This window comes from Bison bison, unplaced genomic scaffold (genome assembly GCF_000754665.1).
Source record: "Bison bison bison isolate TAMUID 2011002044 unplaced genomic scaffold, Bison_UMD1.0 scf7180017864487, whole genome shotgun sequence".
NCBI classification, from domain to species: Eukaryota; Metazoa; Chordata; class Mammalia; order Artiodactyla; family Bovidae; genus Bison; species Bison bison.
The window spans coordinates 9,811,273-9,833,725 of NW_011495047.1; the positions used below are offsets into that span (position 1 = coordinate 9,811,273).

Sequence of the window (22,453 nt, forward strand, 5' to 3'; positions counted from 1 at the left end):
GAGATCTTCCTGACTCAGGGGTGGAACCCAGGTTTCCTGCATTGCAGACAGATTCTTTACGGTCTCAGCCACCAGACAGTAAACATAGCTGCATATTATTTGTATGGTTCACTTAGCCAGGAAGGCCTAATCCAGTTTATAATGTCAGCAGGGAATAGGCATATGCCTAATAAGGGCCAGGTGATGCCATGTTCAGAAATGAACTCCAGCAGCGGGACCAGGGTAGAATCTTGGGAAGCTCAGCTTACCTGAGAGGGTCTCCCACTTGCTGTTCTCCACTTCCTCCTTTTGGAGGTCATGAAAGCACAATACGTTTTTAGAGAGAAGATCCTGGCATAAGACCTCACAATAAAGGGGGTTTCCAAAGCACCTGCGGAGAAGGTAGCTGTAGAGAGGTAAGCAGGGGATTGCTGACTAAAGAGGCCCACTTGAAGCGAGCCAAGCATAATGGTATTTCATAATGAGGAATACTTCTTTTGTTAAAGTCAGTCCCTGATGATATACACTAACAGAGGGAAGCAGCAGCACAGAAATGTAAAAAGACGTTTCTGACTGGTTTTGTAATGTATTTGGGCAGTAACTTTTCTCTCAACTATTTTGCTTGAAATACTTTGCTTGCTTAGCTATTTTGTTGAAAAGGAACTAATATCCTCTTGCTGAAGGGTCTGGAAGAAATTGGCCTGGCCACACATAATGGAAAAATTAAGCAAGCCATCTAAGTCCTAACTGTCCTATGAAAACCTGGGTGAATGGTTCGGGGAGGTAGCCCTTTTACTGGGTTACTAGGAGACTGTCTACTCTTAAATCCACTTTTGGGCTTCATCATGGTTTCTAATGCCCTTCTCTCCCCCAACTCTGGTGTGAGACCTGAGCCTTCTCTTATATTATGGCACTGGCTCCGCCCTTAATCAAGTGCCCAGCTAGTCCTAGCCACTCACGTCTGCAGCTCTTGGGGGATGCTCACCACCCCCAGTTCCCAACATGCCATTCTCAACAGTGAGGTCGCTGCCAACTTTGAAATGGGCACCAGGACAGCTGGAGGGCTCTGCAGGAAGTGCTGGGCCTGGCCACACAGAGTGGAGGTAGTGGTCAACGTCATCACCATGATGATAGGCACACCGGAGAGCAATGTTCCCAAAAATTCCCAGGAAGCTGCATCTATATACTGGGCCTCGTCAATGAGGAAAATCAGTGGTGTTTCCCTTACTGCCTGGAAATAACAGTAGAGAAACAATGATAACCTCTGATTAGAAATGAAGTCACCTGATTTTCAAATCTACCATGAACTTCCCATCAACACCTTAAATGTCAGTACAGGCTGGTATTTTCAGAGTAAAATGTAAACTAAGCCCAGGTAATATTTTACTTTATAAATATAAAATAGAGCCTGTATATCTAATTCCTAAAGAAATGTACTGAGCTTCTTTGAACATGAAAATACTCTAATTGAAATATGAAACAAACATCAAAATGTTCTCCAAATCAAACCTGAAGCTTTCAAATATTTCATTTTGGCAAAAGCTTCAAACTGTGTGGGAATGCATAGTATTTTTTATACAGTAACTTCCAAGCCAGGCTGCACATCAGAATTACCTGGGAGTGCTAGCTAAAACCACCAATTATCATGTTCCACTCATGTAGACTTTTAAAAAAGTATTCTCTTTAATCCACATTCTCCGCCCACCTTCCATTCCCCACTGCCACAGGTAATCATGCTAGTATACTTATCATACCACCTTCTGCTTGTACTGCATTCCTATAAAATGCGCATTGCTGTTTTGTCAAGTGAAGTGTTTTTATGTAAATGGTACTGTATTACAGGTCTCATTATTTCTCTTTTTACTCAGGATTTCAAAAACTGGTTTATAACATTATATGTTTTATGTGTACAATATTATATTTTAACTTCTGTACACACCACACCGTGCTCACCACCGAAGGTATAGTTTCCATCCATCACCATATAGTTGACCTCCTACCCTCTGGTAACCAATACTCAGTTCTCTGTATCTCTGTGTTTGCTTTTGCTCATTTATTAATATTCAACATGAATGAAGTTATATGGTATTTGTCTTTCTCCATCTGATTTATTTCACTTAGTATGGTGCCCTCAAGTTCCATCCATGTTGTCAGAAATGGCAAGAAATTATCTTTTTTATTCAGCCATTCATTTGGATAGATACATGCATCCCTATGTTCACTGCAGCATTACTTATGAAAGCCAAGATGCAGAAACAACTGAAGTGCTGGCCGATGGATAAATGGATGAAGAATATGTGGTGTATAAATACGTATATGTATATATACACACTCAGCCATAAGAAAAGATAAAATATTCAGGATTATTTTTAGATCACTCTGTGTTGCTATGTTTTCACTTTCTGCCTTACTTCTAATATCGGCACTATATATACTCCAAGTTTCATCTGTAAATTCATGCCAACACCTCCCTAACCTTCACAAACAAAACACTGTAATGAACCAGCTACCTGGGATTTATATCCAGAAGTAGAACTGCTGGGTATAGACGATGGTTTTATTAAAAATTTGACTGGTTACTTCAACATAGCTTTCCAGAATGGATATATCAGTTTCTTCTTATACAGATCCTTGACTCTGGAATCCTAGACTGGGGACTGAGTATCTGTATTTTTGATAAATAGGAGGTAAAGTAGCTATCCACCTGCATCTAGAAATCACTGTTTTAAGTTACTAAAATTTCATTAAGAAACAGGATCAGGAAAGAGCAAACACCTTTTCTTGTATGCTGTGCTGTAGGATGGATTCAATGTTAAAATAAATATAACAATGAAGATATCAATACATATGTAGGCCAAGAAATGTCTAAGTCCAGGTAATACGTGGATAGATTAAAATGAACATAAACCATTTCCACCTATTAAAATTAATGGTATGTAGCAAAAATACCCACCTTCTCAAGCACTTCAAAAAAACATGCTTTAATCTTCTGTTGTCTGGCCAGGTCATCCATGCGTGAAACTTTGAAGGATAAGGGAAACTGACCAGGAAAATTAACCATATATTATCATTCAAAATGACAATCTAATAAAAATATACAGGTTCTCAAAAGCAAAGAGAAAATGATTCTATTTTGAGTGAGAATGGGTTTCTACAGGAGTGGGCATAGGGTTACAAATACCAATCAATATATAGTTCAGAGGGTGAGACTGAAAGTTCACTGGTGGTTGGAGAGAGACATCTCCTTTTCATGCTGACCTTTGGCAAACCCTTAAAGGATCAAGACTGAGGAATAAAGTGACAGGTCAGACTTAGCAATACCACTCTGGACAATTCTAGTACCCTGGTTATTCTAAATATACCAAAATGAATGTAGCATGAGACCTGTGAGAAAGACTTGCAATGGACATCCTCAACATTGTGCTAGGCTGAAGCACATGAGCTACCAAGCTACCATGGGCCCGAGAGCCCAAGTGAGACTGCTCCTTGACGACTTCAGGCAAGGCCTGTCTTAAGACAACAGTCTGCTGAGGGACTGGAAAGACTTTTGTTTTCTCTATTTTTCATTAGATACAATGCCCTGCATGCTGGGTAGATTAGGAGAAGTGATGGAGGATGAATAAATGGAATTGTGGACCAGGGAATTCTTAGTCTACTTGCTATTGGGTACTACATAAATCCTAGATCACTGGAAGCTTTTGAGATTCAGATGCTGGTTCAAGTGACATACTCCCTGACGCAGGAATGGAAAGGGAACGTTAAAGAACAAGATGCTGCAACCAACTCAAGAACACATGGATACAATTGCTGGGTATCCTCGACTGGTCAGTATCACCTTTTTAGCACTTTCACATTTATAATGTACTCCACATCCTCTAAAATTCATACAAAAACCACATAAAGTACTACAACTGTCATTTTGCAGGTGCAAAAACTGAGGATCAGAAAGGCTAAGTGATTTGTGCCAAGACATACAACTAGCACATTTCAGAGTTGGTCCTAGAATCCATTCTCCTCAAAAAGGAAAAAGTCTGGGTTCTGGTGTCAAAGACTTTTCAAATCTCAATCCTGCCATTGCTAACTCTGTGTCTTTAGGATATATGTATATATATGTACATATGGCTAAAGGGTTTTAGATTAGAAGACAATACTGGGTCCAATTATCCACCAAAAATATCAGTAATATCAGTCATCCAGTTCACACAGCTATCGCCTTCATTACCTTCACAAAGAAGAGGTCATTAAAAAGGCAGTGAAGTGGTTCCTCCACTATTCCACTGAGCTGTTTGTGGAGGCGCTCTTGCCGGTAATGGGCTGGGCATGTATCAATCTCGAAGAAGATGGCCATGAGGGTCTGGATGGCGTAGAAGCACTGCTTGGAATCCGCTTTCTTCAGCTTCAACGGCAACACCCTGGTGAATGTTACTATGGTCACTGGGAGTCCCCTGACGCACAGAGAGGCCTCACTCCAGCAGCCCAAGGATGCTGAATCTAATGATATAAGAGTCTCACCAGCGAGGGAAAGGAGCCCCAAGAGAAATACACGCTAACTCAGAAATCAAGACTCTTTACCTGTGCCCTTCCTTCTGGGCCAGGAAGTTTATTTCAGCCAAGAGCTGACTTTTTCCACTGCCTTTTCCACCTTCATATAGAACTGCCTGTCCCTTCTTCTGGTGCAAACATTCCTGCTGTGCCATTCGGAAAGCTTCCAGTTCTTTCTCCCGGTCTGTTAAAGAGACAAGGAGCACATAACATACCTGTACTTCTCAGCAGATACTTATTTATTTGAATTAATTTGTGAAGGTAATTCTCAGAATGGCTTTTTGCCCCAGAATCCTTGACAGAATTCCATTACTTGATAAACCTTCAGATCTTTTTTTCTAGAAAATCAACTTTGGACTATATATAAATGTGTGTTGGGCTTACAGGCTTGCTCCAGAGCCTAAGTAATAATATTGAGGACAACGAGGCACCATATGGACATGGGAGCTACTATATCTTCTCAGCTTTTTGTAAAAAAAAATTTCCATTATAACTATTGAGTGTTCAGACTCTGTCACTGCTATGTGAAAATAATGGTCTAGTGGATATAGATAAAACAGATATAAAGACAGGGAATACACAGTATGGGTGAAACAGTCTTGGTGCTATCGTCACTATCTCAGGATGAGGAATTTCCCTCTAAAGATTCCTCTCTAAAGATGAGAATCCTTACAAAGATTCTTACTAAATGTTGGAACTTGAAATGTAAACATCCAGCATGGAAAAGAAATGGCAAGTCTGCCTCAAAATTAACATAAATTCACTAAGAAGGTTGCTCTCTATTTTCTATTACAAGTTTAGGTGCATTTAGTCTCTTTTTGCTTCTTAAATCACATTTTTCTTTTTAAATCACATTTAACCATCTACAAAATTATGACTTAAGGTAAAAAGGGAAACTTACCTAGCAAAGAGTGATTTTTATTTCTCTCTGTGGCCAAATGTCTCTTCCCAAACATTCTGGGGAAAATGGCAAAGGGAAATGTGTCAATTAAAAACAGATTGAGATAGACAATATACTTTTAAATAGAGAAAAAAAAATAGAGGACAAGTTGTTCTTATAAACAAATATTTTCAAACCATCAAAGAGGTCCAGAGTTCTGTATAAATGTTTTTAAAAAACTAAAAACATTTGGAAGGGGATAAAAACTATTAATTTTTCCAGGCTTAGGGAAGTAAATAGTGAAAGTACACAAAGGAAAAAGAACATCTAGACTAGTGACCTGCTACTACTGTTCTCTTCATGTTGGACAGAAGTTCACTGAGGAACGAGCTAAGAGCTAAACATAAAAGCTAAAGATCGCAGAAACCCTCCTCTTATGTCTCTTATTCCATCAGGCCAGTATTAGAAGCATCGTTCTCTCTAATTTCATACAATCAAGCACTGATTATCTCTATGCCCTGATTCTATAAAACAGATGCGAGTGAATTATTGCATAATGACACTCACATACATCTTCTATGGCCAACGTATTCATACATCTTCCCTGGGTTAGAGATATTTTTCATCATTTTCTCTGGGAGTTTCTTGAAGTTGTAAGCAGGTAGCATAGATCTCAGATATGTTACCTCATCACAGGACACCAAACCTGGATAAGCAGTTATCATTCTTGCCACGAGGCTTACTTTTGGGCCAATAACTGTATTGCAGAGACAATAAAAAAAAGGATGGAGACTTTTTGATCACCTCCTCCATCTTTGCCCTCTAAATCACAGACCTAACAGTCCAATATCCTTTCCTACCTGTATATTCGTGTCTTGAAACTGCCCCAACCATGCCACAGAATACTGGTCCATTGGTGATACTGATGGAAACAAGCCTGGGGATGAGAAAAATAACAGTTGGTAACTATGCACTCAGAAGCCTCTGCTTCAGGCACCAGACTGCCACTCCCCTAGATCCAGAAGTCTAGTTTTAGAGCTCAGAATGCACAGGGCCAGAGGCTGCTGTCAGACAGCACCACATGGTGGGTACAAAGTACTGAATATTGGGGAAATAGTCAAAAGGAACAAAATGTTTCTCCTTCTCAGGAATGGCAGTTGAAGAGCTATTAGTAGTAAAAACACTAAAAATACCTTGTATCTATCAGATACTTTATGTGTGCTCTTTGAAGTACTTTCAAATTCATTATCTCATCTGATCCTTTGAGGGATAATTAGCAACAAACATGTGAGGCATGCAGGGCAAATATTTAAAATCCATTTGACAGAAGAAAAAAAAAACAAAAAACTGAACCCATTAATTAACTTTCCCAGAGTTGTACGAGTTAATGTTAGAATCAGAATGAGAATCCAGGCCTCCTGACTCCCAGACCAATGTTATTTCCACTACACCGCACTACTTCACATAAAATCCCAAACTGAAAAGTAGATCAATAGAACTATACAGGATTAATGGAACAAATAATGCTAGAATGTGAGAGAAAAGGAATACTCAGAACATCAGGCTGCTGATGGAAGCATTTCCCAAAATATACTCCTTAGAACATTCATCCTTCTGGGTTTTTATATGTCTTGGTGTTTGGTGATCAAGTAAATTTGGGAAATGTTGAATAAAACAAAATACAGCAAATATCTTCATTGTGAGACTACTCAGAAACCTTGATGTTAATGTATATTGTGAACCTTCAAGAAGGAAATATAGTTGCATCAATTCCCAACATACATGACCATGAAGATATTTTCTTTCAGTATTTTTATAAGGACTAATGTTCTACCAAACACACTTTAGGAAATTACTGAATCAGTAATTATCTTTAAGGAAAAAAAAAAAACAAAAAACACTGACCTGGAAACTAGATTTTAGAATCTATCACTGTCAAATTACTTGGCTTTCTAACATGACCTATGGGTCTTAGTTTACTTAAGTTAAGGAGGCCAAATGAGATGAACTCTAAGATCTTGTCTAGCTCTTAACATCTACAATGAAAATGAAAGTGAAAGTCACTCAGTCACATCCGACTCTTTGCGATCCCATGGAATTCTCCAGGCCAGAATACTGGAGTGGGTAGCCTTTCCCTTCTCCAGTGTATCTTCCCAACCCAGGGATTGAACCCAGGTCGAACTAAGGATCAAACCAAGGATCAAACCAGGATCGAACCAAGAGCTAGACAAGATCTGGAGAGCTCATCTCAACATCTACAAGGTTCTAAACTAAAAAAGACTGAAAGGACCAAATTATGGTCTAAGAGTCACAGAAGGCATGCTTAAAGGCATTGTAAGATGGTCTCTAATGACCAAAGAAATGACTATCTTATTCAACAGTAAGGGCTAACAGCAAGAGCCTTGAAGACCAGAAGTCAGTGCAAAATTTGGAAACAGAATAGACCGCACTGGAAGGAATGGCTTAACATACTCATACTGGAGGTACGACTGGCAAGTAGGCTGTAGTATCTGTGGATCTCAACAAGCCTGAAAGAACTGCCATCACATACCTGGTGGCTCAGATGGTAAAGAATCTGCCTGCAATGCAGGAGACCAAGGTTTGATCCCTGGGTCAGGAAGATCCCCTGGAGAAGGGAGTGGCTACCTACTCCAGTGTTCTTGCTTTGAGAATTGCATGGACAGAGGAGCCTGGTGGATTACAGTCCATGGGATCCCAAAGAATTGGACACAACTGAGTGACTAACACTTTCACTTTTCACTGAGTATCTATGAAGCAACTGTAGCATCTTATCTATAAAATACCAGGTTGGCCAAAAGGTTTGTTTGGATTTTTCTGTTACATCTTATTGATAAGCCTGAATGAACCTTTTGGCCAACCCAGTAAGAAGTTGAATGAGACAATCTCTAAGTTCTGTTTCAGTATGAAAAGGGAATATTTGTATTTTGTAAGAGGCAGCTATGAGGTAATGAAAATAACACAGGTTTGAGGACAGAAGATCTGGGTGTCATTACCAGTTCTTCTACATGCTAGTAACCCCTCTTCTGGGGCCTCAGTTTCCTCATGTGTAAAAGGATACAAATGTTCACACTGCTAGCACATACTAAAGTATTTTAAAAATGTTAAAATATTATGAAAGTATGTGATATAATTTTTATTCATCTTGAATAAGTATGGCAAGCGAACAAATCTTTGACTCAATGTTGACATTAGGAACGACTGTTTTTCAAATCTATTCATGTACACACTTTCCTTATAGCTTTCTAGTGGGAAAAAAAAAAAAAAAAAACCCAAAACGGTCATTTGAAAAATTCTAACCAATCATGTCATAGTTGCACAACTTCATTAGGACTAGGCTTTTGTAGGTGGGAGAGTGGTGTGGATATGGAGGCAGGAGATCAATTCAGTGTGAATTCCAGAAAAATCAACAGGACTGGGAAAGACCAAGAGTGAAAGCCAAGAAGAAGAGCGTTGACCAGCTGTGGTCCCTTCTTATCGAGGTAATTGCTCCACAACTTCTCTTCCTTCCCCTCCTCTCCCCAAAGACAGGCAGCCATCTCTTCACATACAGATATATTAGTTGTATATTAATTTACACATTGGTTGTCCCTTTGCAGTGTTCTAGCATCTTGCTATGCATACTCTGCACCTTCCCCTCTCCCACCCTACTGGATGAAAACTTACACCCATTTCCCCTGGGAATCGAGCACACAGTTCTGTATCTAGGGATTTCTTAACATATCTTGTCTTCTGACTTCCCTTAGCATGCTCCCTCCCCTTTAGGCGGACTCTGGATGCTCTCAACCCCTGCTACTTGTTACCACCTCCTACCCTGCCTGCAGAACCCCACTGGGTCTGAGAAGCTCCTCTCTGCCCCACCTTCCTCCTCACTTGGTCTCAGCAAGATTCTCCCAGCAGAAGCTGAAGATGCTGAAGGAGCTCTCCAGGGCATATGCACACTCGTCTGGCTTCTTATCCCCAGGAAGGCCGAAAACACAGAGGAACATGCAGCCCTGAGACAGGTGACAAAGAAAGAAAAGGGAAATTGACCTGGGGAAGAAATACAGCTTGCCTCAACTGAACCAGCTTCCCTGAGTGAAGCCAGACCTTCATGGCTGGGTTTTCTATTAGACATGAAGGAGTCTAGGATCTAGGATTCTAGGATCCTAGGTCACATCAACATGGAAATTGTTAAAGAAAGAATAGAAAAACTTCATTTAACTATATAAAGAACTGAAATTTAAAACACCAGAGAAATATGTTAAGAACTTTCAAAAATTCAATTTCTAGTCTCTATTTTTGAGAGAGAGTGTCTATCAGTGAGAGAGAAACTGGTCATAAGACTATTATTCCTTACTCACCATTAATGTTGATATGTCAAATTCCCTTGTACTTACTGTCTCAAACATAAAGATCCGGCTCAGCTGGCCACCCCCTGTCTCTATCACTGTGGAGATGTATAACGCAGCCTCCTGGACAAGATGGCACAAATGCAACACCCATGCTGTCTTGTGGAACTCGAGGCTGACCAAAACCATAGTCACAGTGCGGAATTCGGATATATACTCCATAGGCTGGCCTTCATCAATCTACAAAGACACGGTGAGTCACCTTGCTGTATCTTCAACTTTCAGTATCATGGTTAGGCATTTAAGTTCTATATTCCATGGTAAACATGAGAAAATAACTTTCGGATATCAGACAAAAAACTTAAAATTCAGATTCAAGAGGCATCAGATCAGATCAGATCAGATCAGTCACTCAGTTGTGTCCGACTCTTTGTGACCCCATGAATCGCAGCACGCCAGGCCTCCCTGTCCCTCACCAACTCCCAGAGTTCACTCAAACTCACGTCCATCGAGTCAGTGATGCCATCCAGTCAAGAGGCATAGAGCATGTACCAACTAGTGCACTTGGAGTTAAAATCATTTGACTTTAAATCTAACTTACTGATGAAATTTGCCAAGCTTTTCTATTTTCCTCTCTAAGACATAGTTTGATATATCTATTAGTCTTTATATCACTTACTACAGGATTCACATATACAGAATCAATCAACACATATTTACCAAGCATACACTCTATACCTTATTTACAGAGTATTAGTTTCCAGAGGGACAAACAAAAACCAAATATGGTTTCTACTTTCCAGGACTGAGAAATCTAAACTCATAAGACCTGTCAGTAATTGGTGCAGATGGGAAAATCTGCTGGTATTACTATAGGGAGGAGATGAACTGGATCAATATGAATGGTTGTCACATATGTACATGTACACTTATTTATACAAACACACACACAGCCTACACACAATGACTCAAGAACTAGGAAACAACCTTCTTCAAAAGGTTTTTCATTATGTGCTTCCGCAGGGTTTGCTGAAGTGCAGAATCTGGATCCAACTCCAGAGCGGCTCTTAGAATGTCTGAGAGAAGGAAAACAAACAAAACGTCTCCAGCCATGCAGAAAATTAATCTTTGAAATGGGCACGGGTAGTATAATAAAGGACAAAGTCACTTACCAGCACTTGTCCGGTAATGTGGCAGATAATCGAGGCACTTGTAAAAATGCTCATCAAAATCAAATGGGTCAATGATCCGCATATCTCTTAACTATAGAAAGGGAACTGCTCAATTCGGTGTCCACCCACCAACTGGATTACCTTTGGTTCTTTAATAGAGGGCTGAGGATGGCATTTCCCTTGTTTGTTGCTTATCTTTTCCGCCTTACTATTCTGCCTTATTTTCCTGGGAGAGTATCCCTCACCTCCCTCCAAAATAAAAGTTCCAGTGGCTACTGGGTTGGCCTGGTGTTGAGCACAGCCAGAGTACTACCCTGCGCAGCAGAAGTCCTTTTCAGGACTTTCAGTGGATGTGACCAGCCTCTTACCTTCACAGCTTCATCCTCCCGCATGATTTCCACTTCAAACATGTACTGCTCACAGAGCTTCCAGCAGTTCCAGGACAGGACAATCTCATTTGCTTGAGCCAACCGTTGAGCTAACTGCACACCATCTACATCCCGGCCAATCACCAAGAGGTACTGGCGCTGCTCATCTCCAACAATAACCTGGGAAATCCGACCTGCAGATAGACCTATCCAGAGAAAAGAAGACAACTGATGTCCAGACAAACTCAGCCGGCAAACTATGCAAAGAGTTGGGGGGGTGGGGTTGGAATCCTCACATTGCTTTATACATCATACCAAACTCATTGCCCACAGCTGCAGAAGTATTAGGTGAGCTCACCCTCAAAAATTATACCTTGCCCCAGATTTCCTTCTGTGTTAAATACACCTACAGGCAGACATTCAAACAAGCCTGTGTTGTATGAGGGAAGAAACTCTTGGATCCTAGGCGTCCAAGAATCTTCTCTTTAAATTGTTCTTCTAATAGATAGCTAGGTCCTGATGGCAGAGACCAAATGGTTATGCTAAGGAACTCGGCCACTCTGTAACCACACCAGCTCTCCTCATACGTGACCAGGACTGAGAGAGTAGACAATCAGTATTTACCACGAATGGGCTTTGCCATACCCTTTTTTTCTGCCTCCTGTTTTTCTTGCTCTGGAGGATTTTTTTTATTGTTAATAACAGCTGAAAAACTGGCTTGCTTGCCAGGAAAGATATGACTATAACCACGAGAAGAAGTATGCCCTTAGGTAAGTCACCCAATCCAACAAGGGAAAAGCAATTTTAAAAGAATGACAGAGGTATATACTTTTGGTATACAATTTTGGTTTTTACAAATGTCTGTAAATTTGAAAACACAGCAATGTAAACCATCTAAAATGAAATACAGGGAGGAAAAAAGAAACAATGAACATAGCAACAGCAAGCTGTGGGACAATTTCAAGTAGTCTCGTAGGTATATAACTGGACAGAGGAAGAGTTAAAAGTTATTTGAAGAAATAATGGCAGAACATTTTCTAAATGTTACAAAAACTAGAAACCTATAGAACCAAGAATCTCAGATTCCCAAGCAAAAGAAAAATTAAGAAAACTGTACCAAGGTACATCATTATCAGATTACCTAAAACCAGTGATAAAGAAAATATATTAAAAGCAGCTGAAGTGGAAGAGGAGACACAATATATACAAAGAAACAGAAATAAAGCTGAAAGTAGATTTTTTGTTGGAAACACTGCAAGCTAGAAGACAGCAGAACAGCTTTCATGTAAGAGGGGAAAACTCTGTCGATCTAGAATTCTATACCCAGGGGAAATACCCTTCGAAAACAGAGGTGAAGTATTTTTTTTTTTTGCAGACACAAAAACATATCTACAGCAAACCCATACTATGAGAAATGTTAAAGGAAGTTCTTCAACCTCAAACAGACAATAAAAAAGGTTGATTAGGACATGGAGAAATTGGAACTTTCATACATTGCTGGCGGAAATGTAAAATGGTACAACCACTTTGGTAAAAAAAAAAAATTAACAATTTCTGAAGAAGGTAAACATGCATCTACCATTATGACCCAGCCCTTTCACTCCTACGTATTTAACCAAGAGAAGTAAATGCAAATGTCCATACAAAGACTTGTACAGAGATGTTCATGACAGCTTTACTTGTAATAGCCCCAAATGGATAACACTGAATGATGAATCTCAAATTATGCTGAATTAAAGTAGCCAAAAAGTACATACTGTATGATACCACTTATATAACATTATTTAAAAATTAAAAATAAACTCTAAGATAGAAAGGAGATCTGTGATTGTTTGGGGATGGGGAGAGAAGGGAGGGAAAGCTTATAAAGGGGCACAGAAAACTTTAGTGAGTGCTGAATATGTTCATTATTTTGATTGTAGTCATGGTTTCAAAAGTATATACATATGTCTATGTACAGTATCAATTATGAATTATCTGCCAATAAAACAAAAACCAGAAGAACAAAAAAAGGATGGTAGGAGAGATGCCATATAACTCAGAATACCGTTCTTCACTTCTGCTGTTCAAAATACCAATGAATAGCTGGAGCCAACCTTTGCCCTTACTTCAGAAACCCCTGGAGGTTGTGGACTCCTGTGAGGCAGTTTTTTGTATAGAGCTTCCCCTTCAGCCTTGACTCTGCCACTGTTGCAACTGTGGCCTGTGTTCAGTTTTTAAATTCGATGGCATTGTATTATATTTTTGATAATGTAATACAGTAACATAGTTCAAAAACCAAACTATATAAAGACTATACATTAAAGTCTTGATTCCAACTTATATATCTATCTATACTATTTTCCCCCAATAGGAAACTTATTAGTTTCTTATATATCTTTCTAGTGTTTCTTTATACAAATATAAACAAATAAAAATTCTTAACTTTTCCTCCTTACTCAAAAGGTAGCATACTAAACACAGTGCTCTGCATCTTGCTTTTTCTCACCTATATTTTGGAGCTATTGCTATAGCAAAACATCTTTTTTTAAAGTTGCAGAGAATCTCAGTAGGTAGACATGTTATTGTTTATTTAACTCGTCTTCCATAGATGTATTATTTTCACACTTTTATCACAATTTATATTGCAGCCAATAATTTTACACATATGATATTTTATAAATATTCAGATGTACCTATAGGATAAATGGTATGGTTGAAGGATAAATGTTAGGATTGCTGGATTGAAGAAAAAAATGCATTTGCAATCTTGGTAGAGATTACTGAATCAGCCTCCATGGAAGCTGTACCACTGCTGACTCTCATCAGCACTGTGTGAGGTTTACTCTTCACAACCTCATCAACAGTGTGCTCAGCATCTGAACTTTTCCATATCTAGAGATAAGAAATGATCTAAATTGGTACTTTCAGTTGGTATTTTTCTTATTATGAAGTTGACCAGTTTTCTACAAGTTACTAGGGATGTTTTCTTTATGTTCTACTTGTTCTTTGCTCATTTCTCTCTTAGAATGTTAGTCTTTTCTTGATTTTTATGTGTTTTTTCTATATTAGAAAAATTCACCTGTCTACATAAGTTGCAAATGTTTTTTCTCTAGGTTGTCATTTATCTTTTGAATTTTTATAGTGGTTTATTATTTTTAACTGATCACTCTTTTAGTAGCTATTACCTATCTTTAGCTGCAGGTCCTGGCCTTCTCTGGTATGGTAGATCCCAAATTTCTCCTGTATCTCCAGACTGCATTTTGCCACCAGAGTAATGATGTCACTCAGTTGATTTTGTTCCACTGTCCAGAGTGCTAGGAGCACATTCCCTGCAGAGATAAAAAATAGGCTGACAGAGATCAAATACCCGAATTCACTCGCCAGGGCAAACCCACAGTAATGCAGATGTCATGCAAGCTGTTAGACAAGGTTTCTCGGCCCTATTTATCATGCCAGGTTAAAATACTACTTTAGATCCTCAAAACTAATCCGCTAAAAACATTACTAGGTAGAAGCTGAAATGTTCTTAAAACTAAGGCTATTTCTGGTAACCCTTTCTCTTTTTTCCATCAGTACATTAACAGAAAGAGGAGAGGTACTAGCTAACAAGTTCATAAAATGTAGGATTACATTCAAGTTGAATTCTAAGTTTTTAAGCGGTTTTATTAAATTTAAGTGAAAGGATAGGCCAACTCTATGGCAGATAGCTGTTAATGATCATAAGAGTTCTCCAGAAAGGAGAAACAAGCTAGACTTCTCTCCCTATCGTATACTTAGCTTCTGCTATTAGTGACCAAGTTTTTCGTCAGTTTTCTCATGAATGCGTTATAGGTACTTATTTTCCTGTCATTCAATCTGAACAAAATGTAAAGGACATGGGAGCTTACTACCAACACGGCTTTTCCATTAAATTGAGAGATCCTCCGAGGCAGAGACTGTGCCTTCCTCATCTTTGCTTTCCCAGGGCCCAGTACATGTTAAATAACCAAACAATGCTATATGCCAAATTCCATCTAAATATAGTCTTCTTAACTTACAGTGCTGTAAATACTAAAAAACAAACTGAAAAATACCTGTGATATTTAGGATATCTCCTCCAAAACAGAGCACATCTGAAATCAAGTAAGGGAGAGAGAGGAAAACGAGTCATAAATCAGAGATATACCAGATCACGGGCAGAGTCATATATGATGAAAAGAATGGCCTACTGAGTTTTTCCTCCAATTTTTTTCTGGTTAATTTATTCTCTCTAAAGCTCAGACTCCTTCTTTCTTTCCTCTAAATTCTCCCGCAAATCCGTGGTTCCTATATCCGTAGTCTCTAAAAACGGGAATGTCCTCCTCAAAAACCCTTTGAAGTTATCTTCAAAGCCATTCTATTTGTTCTCTGGATCCTAGTAGCTTTCACCTTCTTAAAAACTTCACTCCCTTTCTTATCTTCTCTCTACTTCATCATTCCCATTAATATATATTAAAAAAAAAAAAACACCAAAGCACAACAAAATTAACCCATGTATTCTTGACTGTTTTCTTCTCTAGTTATTAGCTCATTTTTGTTATATTCCCAGCAAAACAATTCTCAAGAGACTGGTGATACACAAGTTTTTCCTCCTATCCTAATCATGCTTATTTTCTTTACCATTCTCTTCTCAGTTTATTCCAATTTGGCCATTTCCACCAATTCACTAAAATTATCATCAACAGCATTCATCTTGCTAAATTCACTACTTTTCTGACATCATTGCACTTGATACCCTTTCATTTTCAACCCAGCTAGAACGGCCCTCTTCTAGAGACATTACTTCCACTTAGTCTTCAGAAATACCACAAAATCCTACCTGACTGGCTGATTTACAGTCTCTTTTGTAGGTTCTTTCTCGGTTATCAAAATCCTCCCCTGGAATTCCTTAAGGCTTAGTCTTAGGCTCTTTATTTACACTCGCCCCATGCAGACTCAATCATTTATTAACTGTAATATCTTCATGCCATCAATTCACTTTTTAACTCTAACAGATCTATTCTCTGAGCTCCATCTCAATCACAGCTACTAACTTCATTTCTCCCCTTGAATGACTGACTTATTAACTTATTAACATCTTTAAACTCAATCTATTAAAATAGAGCCCTTAATTTTCCTTCTCAAAGCCATCTTTCCCATCACGATTCAGTGATTCCACCATATAACTCAGTTACAAAAGTCAGAAAACTTGAGAATCTGTTTCCTCACTGCTTCCCACTGAAATCTGATACATTAGAAAATCCTGTCTGCTGAACTGCGAAATATTTGTATTTCAAATCATCTCCATATAGCTCCCTTCATTGCCATATATCTAGACCAATGGTTTCAACTTTTACCGCATACTGAACTTGCCTGTGAAACTTTAAAAATCTTCATTCTTGGGCCTCACCCAAGACATTCTAATTTAACTGGTCTGGGGTGAAGTCTAGACAGGATTTTTAAAAGCTTCCTAAGTGGCATCCAATGTGCTGCCAAGGTTGAGAAACACTAACCTAGATAAAATCTCCATTATCTTGCTGCAACTGCTCCAAATGCCTCTTCCAGCTTCCATTCTTAACACCTATCCTCCATTAGTTCCCAATAATACAATCTCCACGGGGGTAGGCAGGTACTGCAGCTTTTTTATTTTCCCATCTGTTTCCAATACCCAGCAGTTGCTTATAATACAAACATGATACATGATTTCCATCTCCTCCTTTCGTCCAAACTTGAAGAAATCAACTGAAAGACTTTATTTTTAAATTAAAAAAAAATTTTGGCCACACCCCACAGCTTGCAGGATCTTAGTTCCTGGACCAGGGATTGAACCTGGACTCCAGTATTGGAAGCATGGAGTCCTAACCACTGGATTACCAGGGAATTCTCTAAAAATCTTTTATACTTGTTCCTCAGGGGTACAGGGGCAGTCAAATAGTCACTTTACATGGCTAAAGGAAATGCCACAAAGTAATTATTCTGGTGAATCTCAGAATAATGATATAACTCAACATGATTCTGTCAGTAAAGGAAGGCAATGTTATATTAGTACTAAAGGGTATAGGGCCAGAGTAATTTATGTTAGGTAGACCTAACTAGACTCAAAGCTCTTTGAAGAGTAGATTTTTGCATGCCCTGCACTTATTACAACGTATGTCACAGAGATGGTACTCAGAACATGTTTATTGTACAAATGAAAAGTCCCTCTCCCTTCCAGATTAGGCAAATATCCACAAACTTAATACACGGCAGAAAGTAAACACTCATTCCTACTTCAACAGATCAAAATGCAATAACAGAATGGGAAGGTGTTCTGTATGTTTTATCTGATATACACATGAGATACATATTACAGTTTGAAGAGACAACCTGAGGAATACTTTATTTTGAAATAAAATACAAATATATAAAGTAAAAAGCAGCACTTTCCTCCCCTTTCTGAACAGGATGAGTCAACATGATGTGAAACTGGGTATAATGGCAGATACAGGCAAAGATCTAGCTCATCAGTGGCAAAAAGATATTAAGATATTAACCAAAAGATATTAAGGATGAATGACACTAAAAGGATGTCACTTTTAGTGTGCATTTTAAAGTACCCCAGGTCCCCTTCTGTTACAAACCCTCAGGGGCCCAGCACCACACCTCTTTCCTCCCCCACAATAGTCACTCACGCTCCACGATGTCACTAATGTAATAACTGAAGATGTGGGCCAGTCTGTCCATGTCATGTTCCAACTTGCAGCTCAGGCTGAACCTGTCCATTAATGCTGTAAACCCTGACCACCAAAGCAAAAATCACTATGTTAGCTGCAAATCCTAAACTTTTAGGCTCTATTCCCTCCACACATCAGGCCAGTAAAACCGAAGATCTCTTCAAGATGAAGTGAAGTGAAGTGAAGTCGCTCAGTCGTGTCCAACTCTTTGCGACCCCATGGACTGTAGCCTACTAAGCTCCTCGGTCCATGGGATTTTCCAGGCAAGAGTACTGGAGTGGGTTGCCATTTCCTTCTCCTCTTCAAGATGAGTCATTTCATTATCTTTTAACATGATGTTGCTTAGCAAGTACTCAAGGCCAGACTGGTTGCTGCTCCCTCTGGGAGTCCAGAGGGCCACCCTCCCCCATGTTTCCAGGAGCTGCCCATGGTGAAGACTCATCCAAATCCAGCTACTGCTTTCCCATTACACCTTCTTAAGGCTCCCTGGCCCAGGGAAACTGTGGCATTCCCCCCTGCCCCACGTGAGGGACAGAGAAACCACTGACAAGGAGAATGGATTAAAACCTTATGGAAAACTCATGGAGAGCTTTTCTAGGACAGACACCCGAATCACTCATTTTCATATCAGTGACACACTTAGCTCCATAAATATGATATAAATAAATGACTCTCATAGCAGTTGTGCACGCATATGAAGTCACTTCAGTCCTGTCCAGCTCTTTGTAACCCTATGGGCTACAGCCCGCCAGGCTCCTCTGTCCATGGGCTTCTCCAGGCAACAACACTGGAGTGGGTTGCCATGCCCTCCTCATACGTATCTTTCCCACCCAGGGATCAAACTAAGGTCTCTTATATCTCCTGCATTGGCAAGCTGTACCACTAACGCCACCTGCGAATCCCCTCTGCTGGGTCTTAACTCCTAGAACAATGGCGGGCACTTACTTACAGACTCAAAATAGGAATTAACTGAGCAAATAGAATCACTGGATGAAGCAGAATGTTTAATGGAAAATGCTCAAGGTTGGGAATAACTTGGGTTCAAAGCCTGCCATATGACCCTGAAAAATCCTTTCCCCTTTCTGTGTCTCAATTACATCGTCGCTGAAGTGAATTCCAGGGCTACGCCAGGTCGTCCGAAAAGGCGTCCTCCTGCTCTGCAAATGGCCCTCTAGTTTTCGGCGGAGGCGGCGAGAAGTGTAGACACACTCCGCCTTAGCTCACCCCGCAGCCACGCCCGTAACCGCCGCGGCCCAGACGAGCTGAAGCCTAACGGCTACTCCTCCAGCAGGTCGGGAGAGCGACGCGTCTCCCTTCGCCCTCACCCGTCACGTGGACGCCAAGGAGGACGCCCTGGGCCGTGGCGAGCTCGGGTTCAGATCCCCTGGGATTCCTGAAGACCAGTAGGTCGGGAAGCAGCGCCGCCAACCTGGCCTCTACTGGCCATAGAGGCGGCGCCGCCAGCCGCTGGGCGGTTGCCATGGCGGCGGCGGGCTTTCCCGTCGAGTTACCGGAAACGGGGGTCCCTCCGCGTAGTAGCCAATCTTCAACGACGGCCCTGACTGGTCCCTCCCACCAACCAATCAGTGCGGACTCACTTGGGGCCATTCGCTAGTTTTTCAGCGCTTTAGCGCTAGCTCCGGCTTCCGGTGGGCGGGAAGGCGGACTGGGCGGTGTCTTCGAAGGAGCAAAACTTGACGTTTTAAAATGTTTGAAACATGAAAATGCTTCTACAATAAAACTGATCAACTGGGACAAGTATCGAAAGGGCGGTCCTTTTCATTTCACCGGCATTGAAAGTTGGGTCATCTTAGTTTCTAAGGACGAATTCCATTTGGCATCTGACGAAAGCAAACTCAGAATGGTTTTTTAATACCGTTAGACTAAGGCTGTGTAACACAGGCAGTCCTTTTCTTCCGTTTTTGTTGTCTGCCAGGTCATTCGGTATCATGGGAGTATTTCCCGAGCCGTTTCTCTCGCACTTTTGTGTGAAAAGGTACTATTTGAGGTTGCCGGTCTGTGGGTCGTATTTGTTAAAATACTAAGCAATAAAAGGATGAGTATATTATAGATTTTTAACAATCACAGAAATGCATCTGTTTTTCTGCATAAAGAAATTAAAAACCACATCTTCACTGTTTAGTTCTACATGTGTCAATGCTGTTTTGGTGACAAAGGGCTAGTTTTACTCACGGAATTACTGCCTCTTAATGAACACGTCCAGTGAGAATATCAAATAAATGATCAACCACAGGGGACAGCAGTATCTCCTCAGTAGAGTGGGAGGGCCAAAGGGCAGAAAAAGAGGTGAAGGGGCAACACACAGCTCCTGGTTTCACACTGTCCACGGAGCACATGTGTTTACAAAGATTGCAATACATAATGAACACAATCCAGAACCTATGGGATGTAGACTCCTCAAAATTCAAGACACTTTTTAGCATTTTTATATTTATTTTAAAAAGTAACAACTGAAATGACATCAATGATCCATCACCTGTGCTTCTTCCACTGCTGAGGGGGAAAAAAACCCAAATCCTCCTATGTAGTTGAGTCCCGAAGGAAAATCAAGACATTATTACCAGACATCCATTAGCCAGAAGAATGCTCTAAAAATGCTCTTTTGGTCCAGTGGTATAGACACTGACATGTTCAATGTACCAGTGCAATTAAAATATATACATTTACAATTATCCTGCCAAAAAAAGCACTTAAAATAACTATGTATTAAACCAATTATTCACTCATCCATTCACTCTTTTTGCATCACTACAGTCACAAGGACAAATGAATAAAAGAACTTCTAGAGTATCTGAGGGGTGTGGGTGGGGGGAGAGGTGGGAGAGGATTAAAAAAAAAAAAAACTTCTAGTAACAAAGAAAAAAATCCAAACCTCACCCCCACTTTATGGGTTATTATGTGCTAAAATGACAATAAAAGGGTCATGAGCTGTCTGAAATGCAATGACAAAATGACAACTGAAGCATTCAAAAAAAAAACAAACCCAAATTTATGAGAAAATAATCCACAACAGTATGAGGTTGGTAGTATATGTACAATCTTACAGACACAAATAAATAGCATTTTAGAACTGTTGTTGGCTTAAGTACTAGAAATTAGTTCTGAGGAATTTCTTCTGAACTCTGCATCTTGAAGACTCCTAAACAAAACCAAAGGATAAAAACTCCTCATTGTTTTTAGTAATCTGTCATCTGAAGATGGGGCTTACCAAATGAAGTCAACACCAAAGGGTCAGATGAGTAGACTCAAGGGAGTAGGGAGATACTTCACTTCCTGCTTTCTCTGCACAGCTCTGTACCTCTGTTTTGTACCATTACATTGATTTCCTTTTGTGATGTTTTCTTTGGTGGGTTTAATTTCTTTTCCCTCTTAATACAGCTAGAGTGATATCAAAGGAAGAGCCAATCCCTAGTCTTGGTATTGAAATTGAAACCAAATGTTCTTGGAAAGAATTACAAAGTTTTCCTTGTTTCTAAAAAAAAAAAAACAAAAAACAAAAAAAACAAAACCCAAAAACTCTTCTGAAATCACCTTAGTTCTCCCAGGGTTCCACATCTAGAAAAGAAACATTTTTTTTTTCTGAGGCACAGCCTACTTTGGGGGCTTCAGCCCTGCTCCTGACCCTGCAGGAATCTCTATCTCCAATCTGTACTTTACCCCCAGAACATGGATGCAAAGTGAAAGCCTTTCTGCACAAGACCTATGGAGAAAAGGGGAAACGAACGGAAACTGGTACCAAAGAATCAGCTGCCACGGGAAGAATGAGAATGTTCACTCTCTTGGGCCAGCACAAAGCACAGCAGGAGTGAAGCCAACATCCACCTCACACTCTAGCAGGCAACCTGGATTATGTCCCAGCTAGCTTGACTGAACAGTGCTTTCCAGAAGTTGTCAAGGGTCAAATCTCAGACTTCCCTTTCCATGCTTGTTAAAAGGTTATAGTATAAATGTAAATTCTTCTCTTCATTATAATGATCCATCCCAGGCATCCATCCACTGGCAAATCATGCTATATGACATCACAAGGGATATATACTACTCTTTGTCCTTCTGGACTGAAACACATACGAACCTTTCTATTCCCCAAATGCTGTCACAAAGCCTATGATTGAAAATCTCTAGTTTTGCTGTTTTGGAGTTACTGTACATGTCCTCAGTACTTCAGCACAGAAGTTGTATAATTTTGTTTTCTACTAAGGAAAGGCAGTTTCAAGGTCCAGCACCCTCAAAATCATCTTACAAGTAGCCTCAGCAAGAACTATGGTCGATATGACCTGTCACCAGACAGACAAGTAGACCACACCTTGTAAAAGCTAAGAGATCCAGCAATTTATGTTTTTAGTGCTTGAATCTTTTATCAATCTATCCCCAGAGTTAGCTTTCTCTTGGCGGGAGTCCAAAAATCCCAATCTATCATCTGGGTAGAAGAGATTCTTATTATTACCACAGA

At 39.9% G+C, this 22,453-nt stretch overlaps 1 protein-coding gene across 1 annotated transcript in view; it reads right to left on the reverse strand.

Annotated features, from left to right (window-relative positions):
• LOC105005305 (adenylate cyclase type 10-like) overlaps positions 1–19,590 on the reverse strand; it is a 39,112-nt gene extending 19,522 nt beyond the window's left edge. The window contains exons 1-17 of the mRNA XM_010863255.1: positions 19,308–19,590; positions 17,941–18,045; positions 15,346–15,384; positions 14,458–14,601; positions 11,291–11,496; positions 10,923–11,013; positions 10,738–10,826; positions 9,799–9,990; positions 9,293–9,414; positions 6,262–6,338; positions 5,969–6,158; positions 5,423–5,478; positions 4,552–4,705; positions 4,202–4,391; positions 2,933–3,019; positions 939–1,210; positions 249–385 (exon numbers count right to left, since the gene is read on the reverse strand). Of these exons, the coding sequence (XP_010861557.1) occupies positions 249–385; positions 939–1,210; positions 2,933–3,019; positions 4,202–4,391; positions 4,552–4,705; positions 5,423–5,478; positions 5,969–6,158; positions 6,262–6,338; positions 9,293–9,414; positions 9,799–9,990; positions 10,738–10,826; positions 10,923–11,013; positions 11,291–11,496; positions 14,458–14,601; positions 15,346–15,384; positions 17,941–18,045; positions 19,308–19,590 (2,434 nt within the window). The remainder of the gene's footprint in view (positions 1–248; positions 386–938; positions 1,211–2,932; positions 3,020–4,201; positions 4,392–4,551; positions 4,706–5,422; positions 5,479–5,968; positions 6,159–6,261; positions 6,339–9,292; positions 9,415–9,798; positions 9,991–10,737; positions 10,827–10,922; positions 11,014–11,290; positions 11,497–14,457; positions 14,602–15,345; positions 15,385–17,940; positions 18,046–19,307) is intronic.
• Positions 19,591–22,453: the final 2,863 nt, after the last annotated feature.